Source organism: Populus trichocarpa, chromosome 8 (genome assembly GCF_000002775.5).
Source record: "Populus trichocarpa isolate Nisqually-1 chromosome 8, P.trichocarpa_v4.1, whole genome shotgun sequence".
In the NCBI taxonomy this organism is placed as follows: Eukaryota; Viridiplantae; Streptophyta; class Magnoliopsida; order Malpighiales; family Salicaceae; genus Populus; species Populus trichocarpa.
Window position 1 is genome coordinate 10116098 of NC_037292.2, and position 19981 is coordinate 10136078.

Sequence of the window (19981 nt, forward strand, 5' to 3'; positions counted from 1 at the left end):
CGTTCATTCATTCATCTGGCAACAGACGGAAATCCAAAAAAAAAAACCACGAAAAAGGGCCAAATCCATATTTGCCTTATATTTGTTACCATATCACCCACAGCAGCTAGCTAGCTAGCTCCATGCTAATATCATCCCAGAGCCCATAAAAATTAAAAACATACACTCCTCCTACCTGATTTTTAATTTATCTTGAAACCCTAAACTCTCCTTTACGTATAGGAACTGAAATTAAAATATGGTTTGTTGCTTGTGAATTATGGTCGACGCTTTGCCCATATTTTAATAATCGACGGCGTTGTTTGGGTTGTTTCGATCTGGGTTTAGGGGTTTGAATTTTGGGATCGGAAAAAGAGAAACAGGTAAAAAATGAGCAATCAGAAGAAGAGGAATTTCCAGATAGATGCGTTTAAGCACCGGGTGGTGGTGGATCCGAAATACGCCGATAAGACTTGGAAGATCCTGGAGCACGCAATCCATGAAATCTACAATCATAATGCTAGTGGTCTCAGTTTTGAAGAGCTCTACAGGTCTCTCTCGTTTCCTTTTCGATTCTTATTATTTTGTAATCTCTGATGAATTTATGATCATGGGTTTTTCTTAGTTATTGCCCTTAAACTTAGTTGTTGATTTGCTCTGGTTGGTAAAGGTGCTCGCGGTTAACTTTTTTTAGTTCCTTATGCAAAGGTATTTATCTGCTGCGGTATGCTGTGTTTCCCCTCATGAGCAGTAAAATTAGCTTCAGGGATGTTCTGATGATTGAAGTTATTATTGAACTGAAGAGTCAATTTCTATTTCTTCTTCTCAAATTCACTCATAGTTGCATTATTTTTGTCTTTTCATTTATTTCTTTTATTATTATTTTCATTTGTGTTTGTATTTTTTTTTTTGTGTGTTGGCTTGTGATGAATAATATTTTTCCTGCCCTTAAGGTAATGCTGTGCAGTAGAGTTAGCCAAAGAAATGCAACTCATTCTGCAACTCAACTTAATTGAATACCCCCTTGCATGTAGCATCTGAATTTATGATATTCAATATCTTAAAATTCTAAAAGATGACGCAAGTGACCAACAATGAGGTAGAGAATTGATTGCCATTTACATAATATTTTCTGCATTAGTGGTTTGTATAGGTACAATGTGGTGATGGCCTCACCCATCAGCACTCGGAGCCTTTTTTTTCCTTTCAGACTCAACACCCAAAGCAATACTTCTTGGATAACCTCTTTGAAGCTAGATATATAAGGATGCACCATCGGTTCTTTATAAGATTTTCATGGGTTTCAAGGGTATATTGCCATGTCCTTGATCCTATCACAACTTCTACACGTAATGCTCAATGCTTATACAATGTGTTTGCACCTTGTTTTTGTTCATTCTCATGCTTGTCTTGATTGGGAAGGATACATGGTTACAAGAAATTAAGACATCTGTTATCCTGCCTTTCATTTGCTTGAAATAAATTTAACATATACTGATCACTGAAACCTTCCTTTGTTTCCAGCATTTAAAAATGTTGAGTTATTGGCAATTTCTTTTGTTGCTTAATGCCTTTATTTGTCTCTCTCTGTGAAAATCAAGCAAGGTTTTAAAGATTGATCTCTCTCTCTCTCCCTCATTCTTTTTATTATTTCATATAATTGGCTACTTTACTCGTCTCTTACTGTATGAGAATGTGAATGATAATCTTAAGCCTATGCAAACTTTTGTAACCAATATTTATTTATTTATTTTGTTATTCTTTGATTTCTGTATATACCATTTGTATCCATGGCGGACCTGTTATTCAAATTTATTTTGGCAATAGAAAGGGGATAAAATTAGGGTACAGTACATTCAAATGAAATCCATTATAAAGTCATAAACCATATGGTGGTCAATGTTTTTCATGTTTTGCTTGTACTATTTCTTATATTTTACATAATAGTTTTTTAATGAATCTTAACGATGGGTCATCCATATGTCTGTCCTGCTGTTAATAAAAACATCATTAACTTTTCCTCTTAATGGTACAGGATCTTTTTTTTTTCTTTTTTCTGGCGAGGACTTGGTCACTTTCAATATATAAAGTGGGCATGTTCTTGAGATATTTTCTCAAACTCCTTTGTCTTATCCTTTTCGTTTATTTTGTTTTAAAATCAGAAACGCTCAGAAAATGTATAAAATAGGTACTTTTATTATTGTTCTCTCTTTTTCTTAGTTAACCTTTACTTGTATAAGAGACTATCTATTTCGGATATTTCTTCGGTACCGGGCTTTCTATGATTTTGTCCGAGTCTACTCAAATTCAATAGATTCCATTTTTCCTGGTTCTTAGATGTTTGGCTGGTTATCTTGTCAAAACCATGGACATTATAATACATATGTTGTGTTTTAAGTAACACTGTTTTTTATGGTTTCAGGAACGCCTACAATATGGTGCTACACAAATTTGGTGAGAAGTTGTATAATGGTCTGGTTGCGACTATGACTTCACATCTAAAAGAAATATCAAAATCTATCGAGGCTGCTCAGGGAGATTCATTTTTGGAGGAGCTGAACAGGAAATGGAATGATCATAACAAAGCATTGCAAATGATCAGAGACATATTGATGTATATGGACAGGACATATATCCCAAGTGTGCATAAAACCCCTGTTCATGAACTTGGGCTTAACTTGTGGAGGGATAATATAATACACTCGAGCAAAATTCAGACACGGCTTCAAAACACACTTCTTGAACTAGTTCATAGGGAACGGACTGGCGAAGTTATTGACCGAGGGTTGATGAGGAACATTGTCAAGATGCTAATGGATTTAGGTTCTTCTGTTTACCAAGAAGACTTTGAGAAGCCATTTCTTGAGGTTTCTGCTGAGTTTTACAGTGGCGAATCTCAGAAGTTCATTGAGTGCTGTGATTGTGGTGATTATCTAAAGAAAGCTGAGAAACGTTTAAATGAAGAGATAGAGAGAGTGACCCATTATTTGGATTCCAAGAGTGAAGTCAGGATAAATAATGTGGTGGAGAAGGAGATGATTGCTAATCACATGCTGAGATTAGTCCACATGGAGAATTCAGGCTTGGTAAATATGCTTCTTGATGATAAATTTGATGACTTGGGACGGATGTACAACCTGTTCCGCCGGGTTCCTGATGGTCTTTCAACAATAAGAGAAGTGATGACTTCTCACCTTAGGGAGACTGGCAAGCAACTTGTTACTGATCCAGAAAGGTTGAAGGATCCAGTGGAGTTTGTTCAGTGTTTGTTGGATGAAAAAGATAAGTACGATAGCATCATAAGCAATGCATTTAACAATGACAAGACATTCCAGAATGCTCTGAACTCCTCTTTTGAATATTTCATTAACTTGAATACTCGTTCTCCCGAGTTCATTTCACTGTTTGTGGATGACAAACTTCGCAAAGGTCTAAAAGGAGTTAGTGAGGAGGATGTGGAGATCATTCTTGACAAGGTGATGATGCTGTTCCGCTATTTGCAGGAGAAAGATGTGTTTGAAAAGTATTACAAGCAGCATTTGGCTAAGCGGCTGCTGTCAGGGAAAACAGTCTCTGATGATGCAGAGAGAAGTCTGATAGTCAAACTTAAGACAGAATGTGGTTACCAGTTCACTTCAAAATTAGAAGGCATGTTTACAGACATGAAAACCTCCCAGGATACAATGCAAGGTTTTTATGCAAGCCACCCGGAGCTGGGGGATGGACCAACACTGGTTGTCCAGGTTTTGACAACAGGGTCTTGGCCCACTCAACCTGGTGTTCCATGCAACTTGCCTGCAGAAATGTCAGCACTATGTGAGAAGTTCAGGTCATATTACCTTGGGACCCATACTGGTCGGAGATTGTCATGGCAAACTAACATGGGCACAGCGGACATTAAGGCAACCTTCGGGAAGGGTCAGAAGCATGAATTGAATGTCTCCACTTACCAGATGTGCGTTCTCATGCTGTTTAATAATGCTGATAGACTTGGCTACAAAGAGATTGAGCAGGCAACTGAGATTCCTACAGCAGACTTGAAAAGGTGCCTGCAATCCATGGCTTGTGTGAAGGGAAAGAATGTTCTTCGCAAAGAACCCATGAGTAAAGACATTGGTGAGGAAGATGCTTTTTTTGTTAATGACAAATTCACAAGCAAATTCTATAAGGTGAAGATTGGAACTGTAGTTGCGCAAAAGGAATCAGAACCTGAAAAGCAGGAGACTCGGCAGAGAGTAGAGGAGGACCGAAAGCCTCAGATAGAAGCTGCAGTAGTTAGGATTATGAAGTCAAGGAGGGTATTGGATCACAACAATATAATCACTGAGGTCACAAAGCAGTTGCAGTCACGTTTCCTAGCGAACCCCACAGAAATTAAGAAACGGATTGAATCCCTTATTGAACGGGATTTCTTGGAGAGGGATAGTGTGGACAGAAAACTGTATCGATATCTTGCTTAAAGGAATGGCTTGTTCAGGCTTCTCTTGTTCTGTGGGATGGCTTAGAATTGGCAATTGGAACTGTAACTTTGCAGGTGGAAAGTTGTTTTAGTTCCGCAAGTTTGTTGGATTTAATGAATATCCATTTCTTTATGCTTTGCTTATTGTCTATACTGCTGTAGTTGGTCTGAATTACTACACAAATGCATGCCATCGCACCTTGATCATTTTCTAATTCAGACAGGTCATACTTGAAAATGATTGGAAGTCAGGGATACATTTGCTTGTGCAGATGGCAGCCTATCGGTTCTCGTATAGTCAAATCCAAACCCCATTTTCAGAAATGATTTTCTTAAGATGGCATTAGGGGTACAATTTGACCACAAAGAGGTTCTCCGTGTATCAAAATTTTCAGCTTTCTGCACCTTGCCTGCATGACTCTCCTTGAAACTTTCCAAGTGTTGGATTGATGTGAAATTGATTTGCCTCATTCTCTTGGCAGTCTTTTTTGGATATGTTGGTTCTGATTATTACATGTGGTTTTCCTGAAAGACTTGTTAATTTTTTTATACCATAGTTGTTAATTATGCTCGGCTCGTGACCCCATAAACTTAAACTGAGTGTGTTTGGTATTGCTGTTGCTGTTGTGGTTGTAGTTTTAAAAAAATTGTTTTATAAAAAGTACTTTTAGTTGAGGTTGGTTTGGAAAAATATATGTTTGGTTAAAACTGTGGTTGAAATTGAGGTTGAACAAAAAGTAGTTTAATGTGTTTGGTTAAAAAAATGCTTTTCAAATTGAGGTTATAAAATAATTAAAAAATATTTTTAATTTAAATATTATAGATTTAACTACTATTATTACATTATGAAATAAATAATATTGATATCAAATATTTTTTATTATTCCATTAAACTATATGCAATGTCATCACATACGAAATATATCCAACAATAACTATATTTTTCATGGTTTCTTAAGCACGCAACAACAAAAACTGCATTTTTTGTTACGTCATCAAGCGATCTCCTTCTAATTTTTTGAATAAAACACAATTAAAATAAAAATATAACCTGAATTTTTTTTAACTGGGTCGGACCCGGCAAGAATATAATTGGAATTGCGATCAAATTCCACAAATGCTACGTCATCATGCGATATCCTTCTAATTTATATAGTGTTATTAAATAATATTAAATACTAGTTTTTCGAGTAAAACTTAATTTTTTTTAAAATATTTTACAATTTCATTACGTACAAAATTCATTCGATAAAAACTACAGTTTTCATGATTTTTTAAGCATGCAATAAAATTAGTTAAAATATTATCAGAAATAAAATTGAGATTACAGTACGAGTAAATTTAATTCACCTTAAACTAATTTAAAAAAAAAACAAAAAAAAATATTGTTCATGTTCACGTGAATAGTACGAGTAAAATCACTTAATTGCACTAGTTTTTCAAAAAAAAAAACTAAATGTTTCCTGGTTTTTCGAAATAATAATAAAAAGAAAAAACTAAACTTTTCCTGGTTTTTCAAAATAATAATTAAAAAAAAACTAAACTTTTCCTGGTTTTTCAAAAAAAAAAAATGATTTAAGTTTAAGTGTACAGTGCGAGTGAATTAATTCACTCGCACTGTACAGTGGAGCATGGCTCCACTGTTACAGCTTCTTGCCTCAGGAGAAGCAGCCAAATGCTGCTTCTTCAAAACCTGCGGTTTCATTTTAATTTGTAGTGGGTTCTACCAGTTAAAAGCATTTTTTTCCTTTTACCAAACGATATTATGTGTGGCTGCGGGTGAACCTCACCCGCAGCCACACTCCCAAACGGCCACTGAGTACACAGTGCAACTCGGGCTAGATTTTTTAAAACTGAATTAGATATTGACATGGTTAGTCTAGTTAATTTTTTAATAATTCTATGTTTAAATTTAATTGAGTCAATATAAAAAAAAATATTTTAATAAAAATAATTGATTTATGATGAGTTTTTTTAATTTGGGTATGACAACTATGTTAAGCTTTTGTGTGAACGTTATACAAAATGTTCAATTTTTTTTTTTTTTTTTAAAAGCAATAATTTTTTCCATGGAAAAAAAGAAGAAGACAAATTCCATTGCGAAGTAAGAACAACGATTGCATAGTTTTATTTGGGCCAAAACTTACCAGGCAAAAGCCCTATTGAAACCTATCTGGTATAGGTCCATAAATTACGAGCAGGCAAGTAAGTTGATGATTGACCCAAGTAAATACATCATCATTTTATAAATGCCAAGGCCTAACATATGAATTAATTACAGCTTAGTCCTTATAGTTTATAATAAATAATAAATTAGTCCTTCGAGTATCATAAATAATTAAATAATCCCTTGGCCAATAATATTTTCCATTCTCTACTTATAGTAGTTCTTTGTTCCAAAAATACCGCCTTTCCTAATCGAAATTTCCCGTAATACATAAAATTTCTTAAGATAAAAAGAAAAAAAATAAAAATTGGAAAAGAATATAAAAGTGATGAAAAAAATTAAGTTATAAACATGTTTTAAAATGTAATCAAATAGAACTTAGAAAAGGATAGTATTATTTAGTATCATATTTCTATTTTAATATTTATTTTATAATCAAACTAAATTTATTTTTAAAATAAAGATTTTGAATAATTTTTTTATTAAGAAAACTATTCACAAGGATTGTGAAAAAAATGAAGCTCTCGTTACCTTTTTCTTTATCGTTTTTGTTTCTAAAAAGGAAAATAAGAGATGTTCTTGTAAGAACTTGAAGAAATATTGTTTTCATTTCTAACTATGGTAATAAAAAACCATGTAGTTTTTCTAATAATAAATATTTTAGAACTTCTTATATATTCATTCAACGACAATTCAAATTTATGTTATTAACTTTTATTTTCGTGAAATTATAAATTTTCTGTATAATTTGAAAATAGAGATTAACTATTTTAATTGATGGATTATCAAACTTTGTATAAAATTAATTGATTTTTGAGCATCAAACATTTAATTTAATCCCAAAAAAAAATGAATTTGTTTTTTTATTAAAACTAGTAAAATTATTAAATATTAATGGAAAATACTGAATATGTGGTTGAACGATACAAGTACAAAGCACGTCATAAGGAAACTAGTATTTTATACAACAGATGCCCTCTTAGTTAGCACTTAGCCCACTGGACTAGGTTAGCCGATGATTGCAACTACATGAATGGCACGAGCCTCCCTTCGAAGAGGATCAGAAATGGTTTTATCAAACATTAGCAAGCGTGTGGTTTTCCTTTTCCACATTCTTCGCTGTGTTGCTACCGAGTCTCAGATTTCGTTACATAATTATTTTTTAAAATTTATTTTTAATATGGTATATTAAAATAATCAAAAAGTTAAAAAATTAAAAAAAAAAAAAACTTTCCAACAAGAAAACAAGCGGGACAAAGCTACCGTGGGTGAAGCAGGGAAGCGGAAAAATCAGGCAGTTCATCCTTAATATGAAGATCACGATCCTATTTGAATTTAGGTGGACAAAGTGGTCAAAATAGTCAACTAAACCTTCTCTCGAGAAAGTTACAGCCAATGAGTGCACTTTATTTTGTATGAGGTTCCCTCTTCCTCTTTTAACCATTTTTACTTGTAGCTTTTGCTTTGGTCATTATTACATGTTTCCAGATGTCCACCACCACCACTATGAGACCCCCGTACAAAATATAACAGAATCCTTAGGACCATTCTTTCTCACAACACAACACAAGTAGAACAAACTCAGAAGATCCATGGAGATCTGGAGGCTTTCTTTGATGCTACAACATCAACACAAGTTGCTTTTCCATCCAATGTGGGTAAGAACATCTCCATTTCCTTTGCTTTTCTTCTCCTCCCCAGTTTCTAGCATTTTGTCAGGAAAGAAGGGGGATCTCTGGTTCATGGCAGGAATGGAGAGGGCAGAAGAAACTGCAATAATGTGAGTCATTTAGGTATCCTGATTCTCCTTTTATCTATGGTGGCATTTTCTTTGCGTTTTTTTGTTGCCCAGAAGAACTATGAAGGTCGAGAAATACTGAAATCTTCAGTTTAGCGCGCTTCTGTTTATTTCCTATTCTTTCTGATGCAAAATGGTCACACATCTTTCTGTAGAGTCTGGTTAGAGTTGGCAACTGTAGAGTCTGGTTAGAGTTGGCAAATGCAATGATTCAAAGAAGAGGAAACAGACAAAATGAGACATGCACACAAAAACTAGAACAATTTCCATTGCGATCACACAAGTTATAGTTACTACATTAGGAAACAGAAATACAGAAAACTTATTCTATACCCTTAGCACACCCAAAAACAAAAAAATAGGAATCCAATCTGCTGGTTAATCCTCCTTTACTCTTTTTTTTTTCTTTTCCCTTTCTTTAATCATATGTAGGCGAGTTGCCTGTATATAATTACACTCCGACTACGGACTTACATAGAAGGGTCTGTACAGATGGCAAATCAAATGCCAAAAACTGGATGAGAAGATAGAACACTCGAAAACAAATCAAGACAAACAAAAGAATGACACTCATTAACAGCACACTGGTTTTTATGTGAGTATTAGGGTAGTACTCTTCTAGTAGGCAAAAATAAAACCGACCTCAGATCACGTTGTTAGATGTGTCCGAGTTGCTAGAATGCACCGCAACATTCCGGCACGGGGTGTCCTGTCTTGGAATGCAGATAATATGCCTCTTTATAAAACTTCAGGCCATGATAGCTGCAATCCGAGGAACTGATAGTAAACAAGAGAAGACACAACTCAATAAATGTTATACGGTCCCAGGCAATTAAAGACCAGATATGACGGGCTAGACCATGTTCTTTATATCAGATATATCAGAGAGGTTTGCTATAGACTTTGCAGAAGGGCTCTTTTGCAGAGTGGTGGTTGTGAAGGATTGATGGCTGGATTGGGACAAGGAGATTCCACTCCAAGTGTTTTTAGTAGGAAGTTTCTCTCCTGGAAAGAAAAAAATGCCAAAAGAAGTGGTTAGCCTCGCATCAAATTTTGAAAGATATCCATATCTAAGCACGAGCATGTGTGTTTATATGATGCTTGTACCAAAAAAAAAGAAGAAGAAGAAGAAGAAAGACAACACGATGCAATGAACACAAGAAGACATCTATGGCTGCATTTGGCAATTAACTCCACATGCTGATTTCAGAAAGGAAATCTCATGAATCTTTCTTATAAGTGACCCTTAAGTACTAAAGAGATGGGGATGATTTTGTAAAGGCGTGGGCATTCTTGGAATCCAGTTTGCAGTCTTGCCCACTGACCATTCATTCTGCAGAAGCATACTTTGCGATCAACCTAGATTGACTGACAGGAGGAAATACTATTCTCAAAAAGAGTACATTAGCCTCTTACATCAGTGGGTAATGGTCCAATCAAAGCATTTTTAGCATCTCAAACAAAACAATCTAGTTGAGCTTCCTAGTGTATATGGAATTGGACAGGCTATTCTAGTGAATAATTTGCTCAGATAGCAGTTATGACATAAAGAATTAGACAGGCAATTTCGTAGTTGTCAAACATAATTTATTCATCTGATTGTTTAGTAAACCTTTTGGTTTAACATCTCATCTCTTACAAGTAATGTCACAAACTTAACCCACGACTAGAGCCGACATTATGTAGGGAAGTAACTTGAAAGGAAACACAATGTGTCAGGCATGTATGTGCTTCACAATCATATTCGATATGCATGCAGATTTGATATGTAGTGTGCGTAAGTTTTGGAAGTGTGATATTTCTGGGTCAGAGGCTTGCATTATAGCATTATATAAATCTAAAGCATATTTCTCCTTTAATTTTATCAACAAAAAGTATTTCAGTAGCGGTTGTTGCAACCTTAACAGTCTTTAATCTTTCGAAGTTTCTGGAAGCTTACAAGTTTTTTGTATAACTAATTGTGCCCATGCATTCTTAACTTCGGCTTCAGGTTGAATTGAAAATTAGAAAAGTTGACTCGAACAGTGTTAATGTTTAAGAATGAATCCAGGTTATGAGATAAATGGAATTCATGAATTTATATTGGAATAGTTATATATGCAACAGCAGCTACTGCTATGTTTGTCATCTGCACAATAAGTAGTTATCCAACAGTTTTAGTGATTGAGTTCATGTTCAGCAGTTTCATAGAAACATCATCTCCTGCTAGCTTAATTGCTTGGCACCTACTCTTCAAGTCGTGATAATCATCACAAATTTCTAATTAATGATTGATAATTAGCTAACACGCCAAGTGCTATCACCCTCACTGCTATCACTAATGCTTCAACGACCACAGGAACTCAAAGTCCTACAATAATATGAATTGCTAGTAACATTCTCAAGCCCCTTCTAGTTTTTAGATTATATCTTTTATTAAAGTCTTCATGAAATAAAAATTGCTGCAGGTGATTTGATGATCACCAATCCTCTACTTCTTGTTACTAGTACCCCTAAAATCAGTGGTAATTTAGAATCAAAGTTGCACTACTTCTACAGCTAAATCTGGTGCAACTATTCATAATCATTTGTAGTTTTGATGCTGTTGCCTAGTGGTGAGCTCTGACCAGAGAGCCATATGAGACTAGAGGAATAATATTTAAACTGACAGTTCCTCCTACTACTAATAGCAATAAGGGATAGTTTCCCTAGCATACACCACGTAATTAGAACTAATGGATTAATAGTTGGTAGAATTGATGGTCAAAGTTGACTTACACTCTCTGAAAATTTTGGGCTGGGAATTCCTGCTGCCAAGGATCTGAAAATCGGGGTAACTTGAAGAGGAGAACTGAACTCTGTGCCTGATGAAGCAGAAACAATTATGTCATTTTTTGTTTGCTCATCACAGGATGGAAACATCTCCACTGCAGTAAATTGAGATTCGTCAGAAGATATACTTTTAAGGTATTCTAACCTCCACATGAAAAGAAAGAAACCCACTCTGTCAGGCATGAAAATCCCTTACCTTGGGTTATATTTGCACTGGAAATAATTTCTTTGTCACATGCACCCACAAAATTTCCCTCATGAATATGAACCATTTGCAATTCAATTTCAATATCCTTATGCAGCACACCGGCTCGAGTTTGTTCTGTTTTATCCGGGGCTGTGTATGGCAAATGAGTTGACCCTGTACTGTATTCAGAACTTGATGGAGACTCCTCGTATAAATCAGGTTGTCTACAGCATTTTAATCATATATTAGACACTCTATGACGAGTAAAACATGCTCAATCCCCAACATTAAACTTCCCTATTTCTATTACCTCCAAGATGGTCGACTTCCATCATTGCTAATCCTTAGATCTTCTATCAAGTCTTTAAAATCTTCAAGTTTAAAATCAATGTCACAGATTTTTTGTCCAAATAGATCATTTTCTTTGCTCCGGTTCAGGAAATCTTGGAGAACCTGAATGTCATGTTTTATAAACATATTAGAACTGGAGCAAAACCTGTGTGCATTATAAGAGTCAAGGAGAAATATACTTGGGGTACTGTTATGCTTCAGTCTGTAGGATCAACATAATCACTTCAACTACCATTTTGACAGGATAATTATGCTTTTCTCAATAACACTGAAGGTCAAATTGAAAAACTGCACCTGGACAAGTAGTCAAGTGCATTGAATATTTGGGTGTTGAAAACAAAAGCTCACCTTCCAAGCATTTTCCAGACTTTGATCTGTATTTTCTTCACCAACTTTCGATGCAAGCGAGCTGAGAAGCTCTGCTTGTTGCATTAGAGCAGTTATCTTTGGATCATCCTTTTTTAGAAATGTTCCTTGAATCCTACTGCTTTGAACTGCTAAATGAAGAGCAAGTAAAGAGACTTTTGAGGAAGTTCAAAGATTTATGACACAGAATAATAAAAAATCAACACAAACAAAATTTGTAAAGATGATAAATTATGCATGTTATTTTCTGTCATAAAACCCGTATTGTGTCCTCAATTTTTTGCAAAGCTGAAAAATCTAATGCTCTGAAAGCTGAGTTGTGGGAGTTTACACGGGGCTGGACCTTGCATGGCAGAAGGGGCATAAGAAAGTGGAAGTGGAAGTAGATTCAGAGGTAGTGTTCAATGCTTTAAACGGAAAAGGCAGCAATTTGGCGGCTAATGAAGGAATTGGAGGATCAGGATCAGTCATACATATTTAGAAGGAAATTCATGTGCGGATTGGCTAGCTAATGAAGGCTTTTTTTTTTTGCATCAGCAGGATGAAGCAGGGGTATTTCTACCCTGTTTGTGTAGGGTGCAAGTCCTTTTCTGTTGTTTAAGACTCCTCCCACGATTTTATTTTCTTAAAAGGAAACACAAACCACGTCCTAATTGTAAAGTCTTTGTTTGAGGTGTTTTACCGTCAATGGGGACCTCCTTGACACTGCTGACATGATGCTGACCAGCCATGTTAACATTGTGAAAGTTTTGGGCCAACACAGCAAATGGAGGTCTAGGTTGCTGATTTCCACGTTGTGGGTGTGATCTGTCTCCAAAGTTGCAACTTCCTGCAAGACTAGGGATGTAGGACTTCCTGCATTTGAACAAACATGAGGTTAACTATGATAATTACTTTCGCACTCACTATTGTCTGCTGATACCAAAACTCCACTGTACCTTATCTTCTTAATTGGGGGATCATTTTCTGGTCTTCCATCTGTGTTGAACCCGTCATGTAATATGATTCTTTTGTTATTTAAGTTGATATGCGAGTTTTTGTTCTCTTTCGCTAAAGCCTCGTATTTTGCTCTCTTCTTGCACAAAGTGGAGAAGCGGTTCTTCACAGCATTATCCGTTCTGCAGAAGTAGCATATTTTTTAAAGAAGGATATTATAAAGCATTAAATCACACAAAAATGTGTGAATAGAGAGAAGAGGGGCATGCAAAAACATTGTATACCTGCCTGAAACAACCTTTGCAATTTCAGTCCATCTGTTTCCAAATATTTTTTGTGCCTGCGGATCAACTCAAGAAGTTATCTATCATATGCAGCAATGACTAAAAAAATCTAAGCTGAAATGCAGAGGCTGTTCCTGCAAAACATCTGGATGCAGGACCACTTAACATGTTTAACTACGGAACAATTAATAATGAAGCAGAAAAACAAAACCCTATTTTGACTTTGCAAATCGAAGTAACCTTTTCCTACTAATATACATTTGAAGGGGGGCAAAATGGACAAGACAGAATTAAAGTGCAGAAAAAGATCAAAATCAGAGTACCTCACACAAGAGCAAGTCTTCCTCTGGTGACCATCCGCCTTTCTTGAAATCAGAGTTCAAATATGTGTACCATCTGAAGTAATTAATAACTTAATAAGCGCCAAAGCACAGAAGACAGGATGAGCAGGGTAACTATATTCAAGCTGAAATAACACGCTAACCTTCTTCTGCACTGTCTTGTGGTTTTATCCTTGAATTTAGATGCAATGATGGCCCAGCTGCATTAACACACAAAACCCCTCAATTTAATTAGACCATTGAAGAGTGCTTGAAAGAAAGGGGAAAAAAGAAGAGAGAGGATTGGTATTAATCAAATACGGTTGTTCTCACTTTTCAGTCCCATGTTGGCTAATCTGCTGCCGAAGTATATCATCCTCCTGCGCTCCAATAAATCAATCAGATATATACTAATACTCCTCCAATAAACAGCAAAGAAAGAAATAAGAAGGAATCGATTGATCACCTGTTGAGTCCATGTGACTATATGTCTCTCCTTCTTCTTCGATTCTTCTTCATGATTTCCACATGCAATCCTCTTCGACTTGCTTGTCATTCTTTACTCTTATCACTCCCTCTTTTGATAGCTAAATCTGTTTATGTTTATGTGAGTGTGTCTCTCTGCCTTGGACGCTCCTCACCTTTATCAATCCAATTCGCATGCTATGTGCTATCCTATGCTATGCTGTAATAAAATAAAGCCAAACTTTTTCTATAAAAAAAAAAAGAAAAAAAGAAAAGAAAAGTCTCTCTTTTCGTAATCTTTTTACAAGGATGGATACCAATGGAGAAGTATTACTGTTTGGTTCAAACGGAGCTCTCTTGGATTCTAGACTTGTAATCAACTACTTCTTCTTCTTTTAGTTTTACCACTATAAATGTTGTTTATTTTCTATTCAAACAACAAGCAAACAAACAATAAAGGAAAGGGAAAGGGGCTTGAAACATTCGCTGGCCTTTTAGGCACACTGTATATATATGGAGGCGTGTGTATATATATATATATATATATAGAGAGAGAGAGAGAGAGAGAGAGAGAGAGAGATCTGAATCTACTTACTTACACTTAATAGAGAGGAGATGTAGAGACAGAGAGAGGCAGGCAAAAGAAACTACTCCACTACTCCTACTACTCTCTCTTCTATTGAGTACGCTGCAGAAAGATTGATCGGAAGTTGTGAGCAAAATAATCACCCGTCTTTCTCTCTCACTCATTACTCTCACACTTTTTTGAAATGGGAAGGGGAGAGAGAGAGAGAGAGTGGTGCCTGTGGAAAATAAATATTAATTAATTTACATCAACGGATTCTTGCTTTAGTGCGCGGCTATGAAGGGAAGTTTGAAAAAAAAGAAAGAAAAATAACGCTGAAATCCATGACATGGATGGGATATTAATTAATATGGCCAGCGACACTAGAACCCTCTTCCACCTCAAAAACAAATTAAAAAATAAATTCACACTACTAATTATTATTCTACTGCTCCATATTTTATATGTTAGGCGACGCTTGCGTCATCACGCTCATTTTCTCCCCCTTTTTCTTCTTCTCTAAGGACGTCTCACCGCACATCACACGTAACTAATGTAGATTTATCATCTTATCAAAATACACCAGCCAGACATCTGCTTCGTGCTCGAATCAACCGTCCAGATGTACGGTGGAAACTATTTTTCTATGTTGCCTGAGTGATGCTAGATAGTTTTCCTTGACTTTCTATCAGATTTCTTTTGCCAGGTGATGTGGCATCTTCTAATTGATGATTTAAGAGTTAATACATTCCATAATCACATTGTATTACTAAAACTGCTGAAATATAAATTGAAAAACTCGCCTGTAACAAAATGACGCATCAATCAACACTTGATAATAATAATAATAATTATTAATTATTATTGTAAAGTATTAACTCAAGTATCTCTAGCGTTAATCCTGCATACATTATTATCCATGAGCGGAACCGTAAGTTTTTATTTTTTTATTTTTTTAAAAAAGAGAGACTGGTAGTTGCTCCTGTGGTTTTTAAAAGGCAACGTGACATTTTCCGTGACCTCCCAGGTATACCATCTTTCACATTTCAATTCTATAGTACAGTGCTTTGTTTTTTTTAAAAAAAAAAAGAAAAAAGAAAAACTCATTTTCTCCTTTATTCTTTTTATTATTATTATTATTATTATTGCTTTGGAGTTGGAATTGGATGGCTCACGTGCATGCGTTGCTTGCTTCCACTCCTCCAGTCTCCTCCTGCTTTAATACTCCATTGTAATTAAAACTACAGTCACACGTCTGCCGTAGGATGTGTTGAGTGTTTCGAGCGCTTCATTTGAAATTTCAAAGTGTTTTTGTTTTGACGTGGGTGGTGCTTCTTGTTTGGTAATATGTACATGTTGCTTTTATTGACTTGTTTCCTTCGTTTTCGTTTTGGTGTGGATGGTACCCCTTCTATTTTTACTCATTTTAATATTATTTTTCTCTTTAATGATGTAATCTAATCTAATTTAATCCTCTCTAAAAAACTATATATATCTACGATATAATATACATATATATATATGGTGGGTTTTTTTTTCCCCTTATGCACCAATATTACTCTAGTGTGGAGGTTTGACTTTGAAATTGTCTAGGAGTGAAACCTATTCTCGATTAACTTATAAATTATTTAAATAATATCTCTTAATGTTGAATAAAAAAATATAGTGGAGACAAATATACGTGCAATCTTGCATCCAACATTTATTATTAATGTTTTTGCTAGGAGATTTTTTCGGGTGAACTTTACCAATAACAAAATGACGACGCACCATTGGGGATAATAAAATTATAGAATGACGTATCATTTTAATTAGTTAGAAAATCTACTATGGATAGACAAACAATAATCATAGTTGTAAGAGAGAAGGGATTTTTTTTTTTTTTGCATTTATGTTAAGAGATATATTTTTTAATTAACTTATATGTCAATTGAGGCTAAGTCTTTTTTTTTTTTTAGATTCTAAGAAGTCAACTCTCACAACGGCATGATAAATAAAAAAATAAATTTAATTTATAAAGATTTTGTGTGCATGGGATAAGTGTACGAGAAAAATGTTGTGTATAAATGATGACCTAAGAATATTAAAATGGATGAATTAATATATAAAAATTAAAAGAAAATGTGTTTTTATTGTGCTTCACTTTACAAAATAATATTCAGTATAATGATATTTTTTTAATCTATATTTTTTATTTAATTTAATCCTTCAATATTTGATTTATTGAAGATTGAGCATTGTGATTTGCTTTCTATGTATTTATCTTAATCTCGTGACTCATGTTATAGGTTTGTTAGGTTAACTCAGTTGACTTAAGTTTTTTTTGTTTTTTTTTAATTGATATTTTTTTTATATTCATTCTTTAACATTGTGTTGGTTAGGAATTAGACTTTGTCATTTGTTTTGATTTGTTTTCTATAAGGTTATCCTAATCTCATGACCCAGATCACAAGTTTTGTGAGTTAACCTAGGTGGGCTCGGTTCATTTTTTTTATTTACTTTCTATAAGATTATTAGGTCTCGTAACTTAGGTTACGAGTTTAGTGGGTTAGTCCATATTGATTCAGGTTATTTTTTGTATTTTTTTAAATTATATATTTTTTAATTTTATCATTTAATATTGGGTTGATTGAGAATTAGATTTCATAATTTATTTCAATTTATTTTACATGAGGTTATCATGGTTTCATGACCAATGATGTGGATTTAGTAGGTTGGCTTGAGTTATTTTTTTATTTTTTTTTTATAATTTTTTTCAATTTCATCCTTTAATATTAGATTGATTGAAAATTAGGCTTTATATTTTATTTTTAATTTGTTTTATATGAGATTATCATGATCTTATAACCTAAATAATATATATAAAAAGTTATCCTAAGTTAACCTTAATGTTTCTTTCTTACATTAGCTAAAAAAACATCAGCTATACCTAGTTTTTTTCTTTTTAATTTTTTTTTTAAAATTAATCTGATCTACAATGAACCGAACAAAAACAATACATTAAAGAGTTGAAGAAGGAAGAGTGGACAATTTCTTAGTGCGTGTAGATGCTTAGGTTGCAATAATGCGCTGTTAGATGGTATGGCATAGGGAGGATTCCGCTAGGATGCATTCTCTATAGCATATGAGAGGAACTATTCTTGTAGACATAATTTTTTAAGGAGAGAGCTCTAAAAGACAGGCTCCGAAGTACATTTTTAGTACCTAGATGTCTCTAAAACGGCAAGTGAAGGTTATTTATATGAAAAGAACAAGATACCACAACCACTAAGATTGTGATAGTTGGTCAAATGTTGGTGAGTGTGTGTATGAGATGCTATAACCATAGTTTTTAGACCCGGCCCGGTGACCGACCCGGTCCAAGATCTGGGTTCTGGGTTTTGATCGGGTCACCGTATCGTCTGAGTCAATTTTTTTAAAATCAAAACGTCGTTTTAGTAAAAAAACTAAAAGTTAATGGGTTACAATTGAATTTTTGACCAGGTCAATCGGGTCATACTAATTTTTTTTTCTATTTTTTTTTCAACCCGGCTTGACCCGCCAAGTCAGGTCAGATTTCAAAACTATGGTTATAACTAATAGGATTTTACGTGGTCTTCAGGAAATGCAAAGTGTTTTGTACTCTTTAGTTAAGGAAACATCATAAACTTTAGGAATTGTTTATTCATGAGAAAAATATTTTCTTATTTCTTTTCATATTTGGCTATATTATAAAAAAATTGATTAATAAAATTTGTGTTTCAATTAAAAAAAACATAAGTTTTAGATGGAGAAAAGTGTTTTTGAATTTAAAAAATTGAAAAACACTTTCTATAAAGAACACAAAAACTAAAGTAATACAATACTTAATTATTCTTATATATATAAAAACAATAATGTATTAATAAGATATTTTAAAATATAATATTATTAGAAAATAATAAATGACTAATATATTTATATAGGAAATAATATATTAATATGAATTAATATACAATATAAAATTATATTAATTTGATATATTAGTGCATATAATAATTTAACCTATCTATATGATATTGCTAGAAAATATATTTGAATACAAAACAAGTTATATTATACAATAACCATATATTTTAAATCATATAAATTGTGTTATAAAATTAGTATATCATAAAAAATAAATTTATTTTCAATATTCCCCAGACACCAAACAAAAAAAATAGTTATATGTATATAATATTATATTTAAAATATTTATATTATATATATAGTTATATTTTCTAAAATAAACTATATATAAATATACGATATAATAAAAAAAACTCACCAATACACTTTTTAAATCTTATTTTTTTTTATAATAGATCAAATAGCTATATTTAATATTCTATACATGTTAGATAAACTTTTTAAAAAATTAAACATTAATAAATATTTTTTCAACTTATTTTCTATTTTCTATGATACAAAAAATAATTTTTTAATTTATTTTTCATGATAAAAATAATCCATTTCTCATAAATCTATTTTCCATAAAAAAAAAACTACTTTTCCGGCTAACAAATATGTGGTCTTTCACAAGCCCTAACCTAAGTCTTTCAAGCCACATCTTCCATGATATATATCCCAGATTACTCATTTTTCGAAAGCTCGATAACAAGCCTTCGTGAATAGTGCGAATTAAGCTTGTTGGTAATTTCAACAGGTTATGCGAAGAGGAAAAGAGAGCTGGGCTTGATGTTATCTCACTGCGAGCATGGATGTAGAGATATCTTAATGAAATAAAACGAAAATGGAGATGCGTGTGTCTAAAAGTGAATCAATTCCTTTGAAGATGGCATCCTGCAGGAGGTGTGCGTACATCTTAACATCTTATTAGTTCGTAGAAGGTGTTCAGTGTTAGAATCACCAATCCTACATGAAATAATAAACAATAAAAGATTAACATATAAACAAGAATGAGCCATTCACCTTGAGATTTTAAGTTTTTGAATATGACAATAAAGTTATTAAATTAATCCGCTAATCCACTTGAAAAGTAAGCCTCGAAAGAGAGATCGATGTTAATTACAAGTGACGGAGTAGTGTTAAGACTATCAAGATCCCATATGGAATAAATATTGGTGTACGTATTTTCACTTGTTCTTGGCACCCTTGGGCTTTTTCTGAAGTTCTTCCGTTAGATGTAGCGGCACTTGACTGAAGAAATTAACAACTGGAGATGCAAACATCTAAGTAAAAAAAATAAAAAAGACATAATTAATTAGAAAATCTGAACAAGTACAATGGCTGAAATCTTCATTGCTTAGTGAAGGCATATGCTGCACTTTCC

General features: G+C 33.7%; 2 protein-coding genes and 1 long non-coding RNA gene across 10 annotated transcripts; 2 read left to right on the plus strand and 1 right to left on the minus strand.

The window, feature by feature from the left end:
* On the plus strand, nucleotides 1–4571 carry LOC7471494 (cullin-3A). Its single transcript, XM_002311562.4, has 2 exons — nucleotides 1–530; nucleotides 2402–4571. The coding sequence occupies exons 1-2, from the start codon at nucleotides 370–372 to the stop codon at nucleotides 4437–4439; spliced, it is 2199 nt and encodes a 732-aa protein (XP_002311598.1). The 5' UTR covers nucleotides 1–369; the 3' UTR covers nucleotides 4440–4571.
* Nucleotides 4572–7849: 3278 nt separating this feature from the next.
* On the plus strand, nucleotides 7850–13163 carry LOC112328481 (uncharacterized). The gene is made up of 2 exons (XR_002983442.2): nucleotides 7850–8385; nucleotides 12474–13163. It is a non-coding gene; the product is annotated as an uncharacterized LOC112328481 (long non-coding RNA).
* Nucleotides 8646–14978, minus strand: LOC7471495 (transcription factor MYB88). 8 transcript variants are annotated; one of them, XM_024607531.2, is made up of 13 exons: nucleotides 14723–14978; nucleotides 14125–14343; nucleotides 13992–14038; nucleotides 13823–13879; nucleotides 13662–13734; nucleotides 13339–13394; nucleotides 13057–13236; nucleotides 12801–12973; nucleotides 12101–12249; nucleotides 11712–11854; nucleotides 11411–11625; nucleotides 11161–11309; nucleotides 8646–9408 (listed from the first exon to the last, which is right to left on the minus strand). In XM_024607531.2, the coding sequence occupies exons 2-13, from the start codon at nucleotides 14212–14214 to the stop codon at nucleotides 9298–9300; spliced, it is 1443 nt and encodes a 480-aa protein (XP_024463299.1). In that variant the 5' UTR covers nucleotides 14215–14343; nucleotides 14723–14978; the 3' UTR covers nucleotides 8646–9297. The 8 variants fall into 8 exon arrangements, with proteins under 8 accessions (XP_024463299.1, XP_024463298.1, XP_052311312.1 ...); XM_024607530.2 differs by having other exon boundaries at nucleotides 14719–14978; XM_052455352.1 differs by having other exon boundaries at nucleotides 12101–12246; nucleotides 14723–14976.
* Nucleotides 14979–19981: the final 5003 nt, after the last annotated feature.

Bases quoted from the DNA above. Each gene is read 5' to 3' on its own strand.
- LOC7471495 (XM_024607531.2), bottom strand. From the start codon at position 14,214: ATGACAAGCAAGTCGAAGAGGATTGCATGTGGAAATCATGAAGAAGAA. The intron at 13,395-13,661 runs GTACTCTGATTT...GTTGATCCGCAG, and splicing joins AAGACTTGCTCTTGTGTGAG to GCACAAAAAATATTTGGAAA. The intron at 11,310-11,410 runs GTAAGGGATTTT...AATTTACTGCAG, and splicing joins CAGTGCAAATATAACCCAAG to TGGAGATGTTTCCATCCTGT.
- LOC7471494 (XM_002311562.4), top strand. From the start codon at position 370: ATGAGCAATCAGAAGAAGAGGAATTTCCAGATAGATGCGTTTAAGCAC. The intron at 531-2,401 runs GTCTCTCTCGTT...TTATGGTTTCAG, and splicing joins AGTTTTGAAGAGCTCTACAG to GAACGCCTACAATATGGTGC.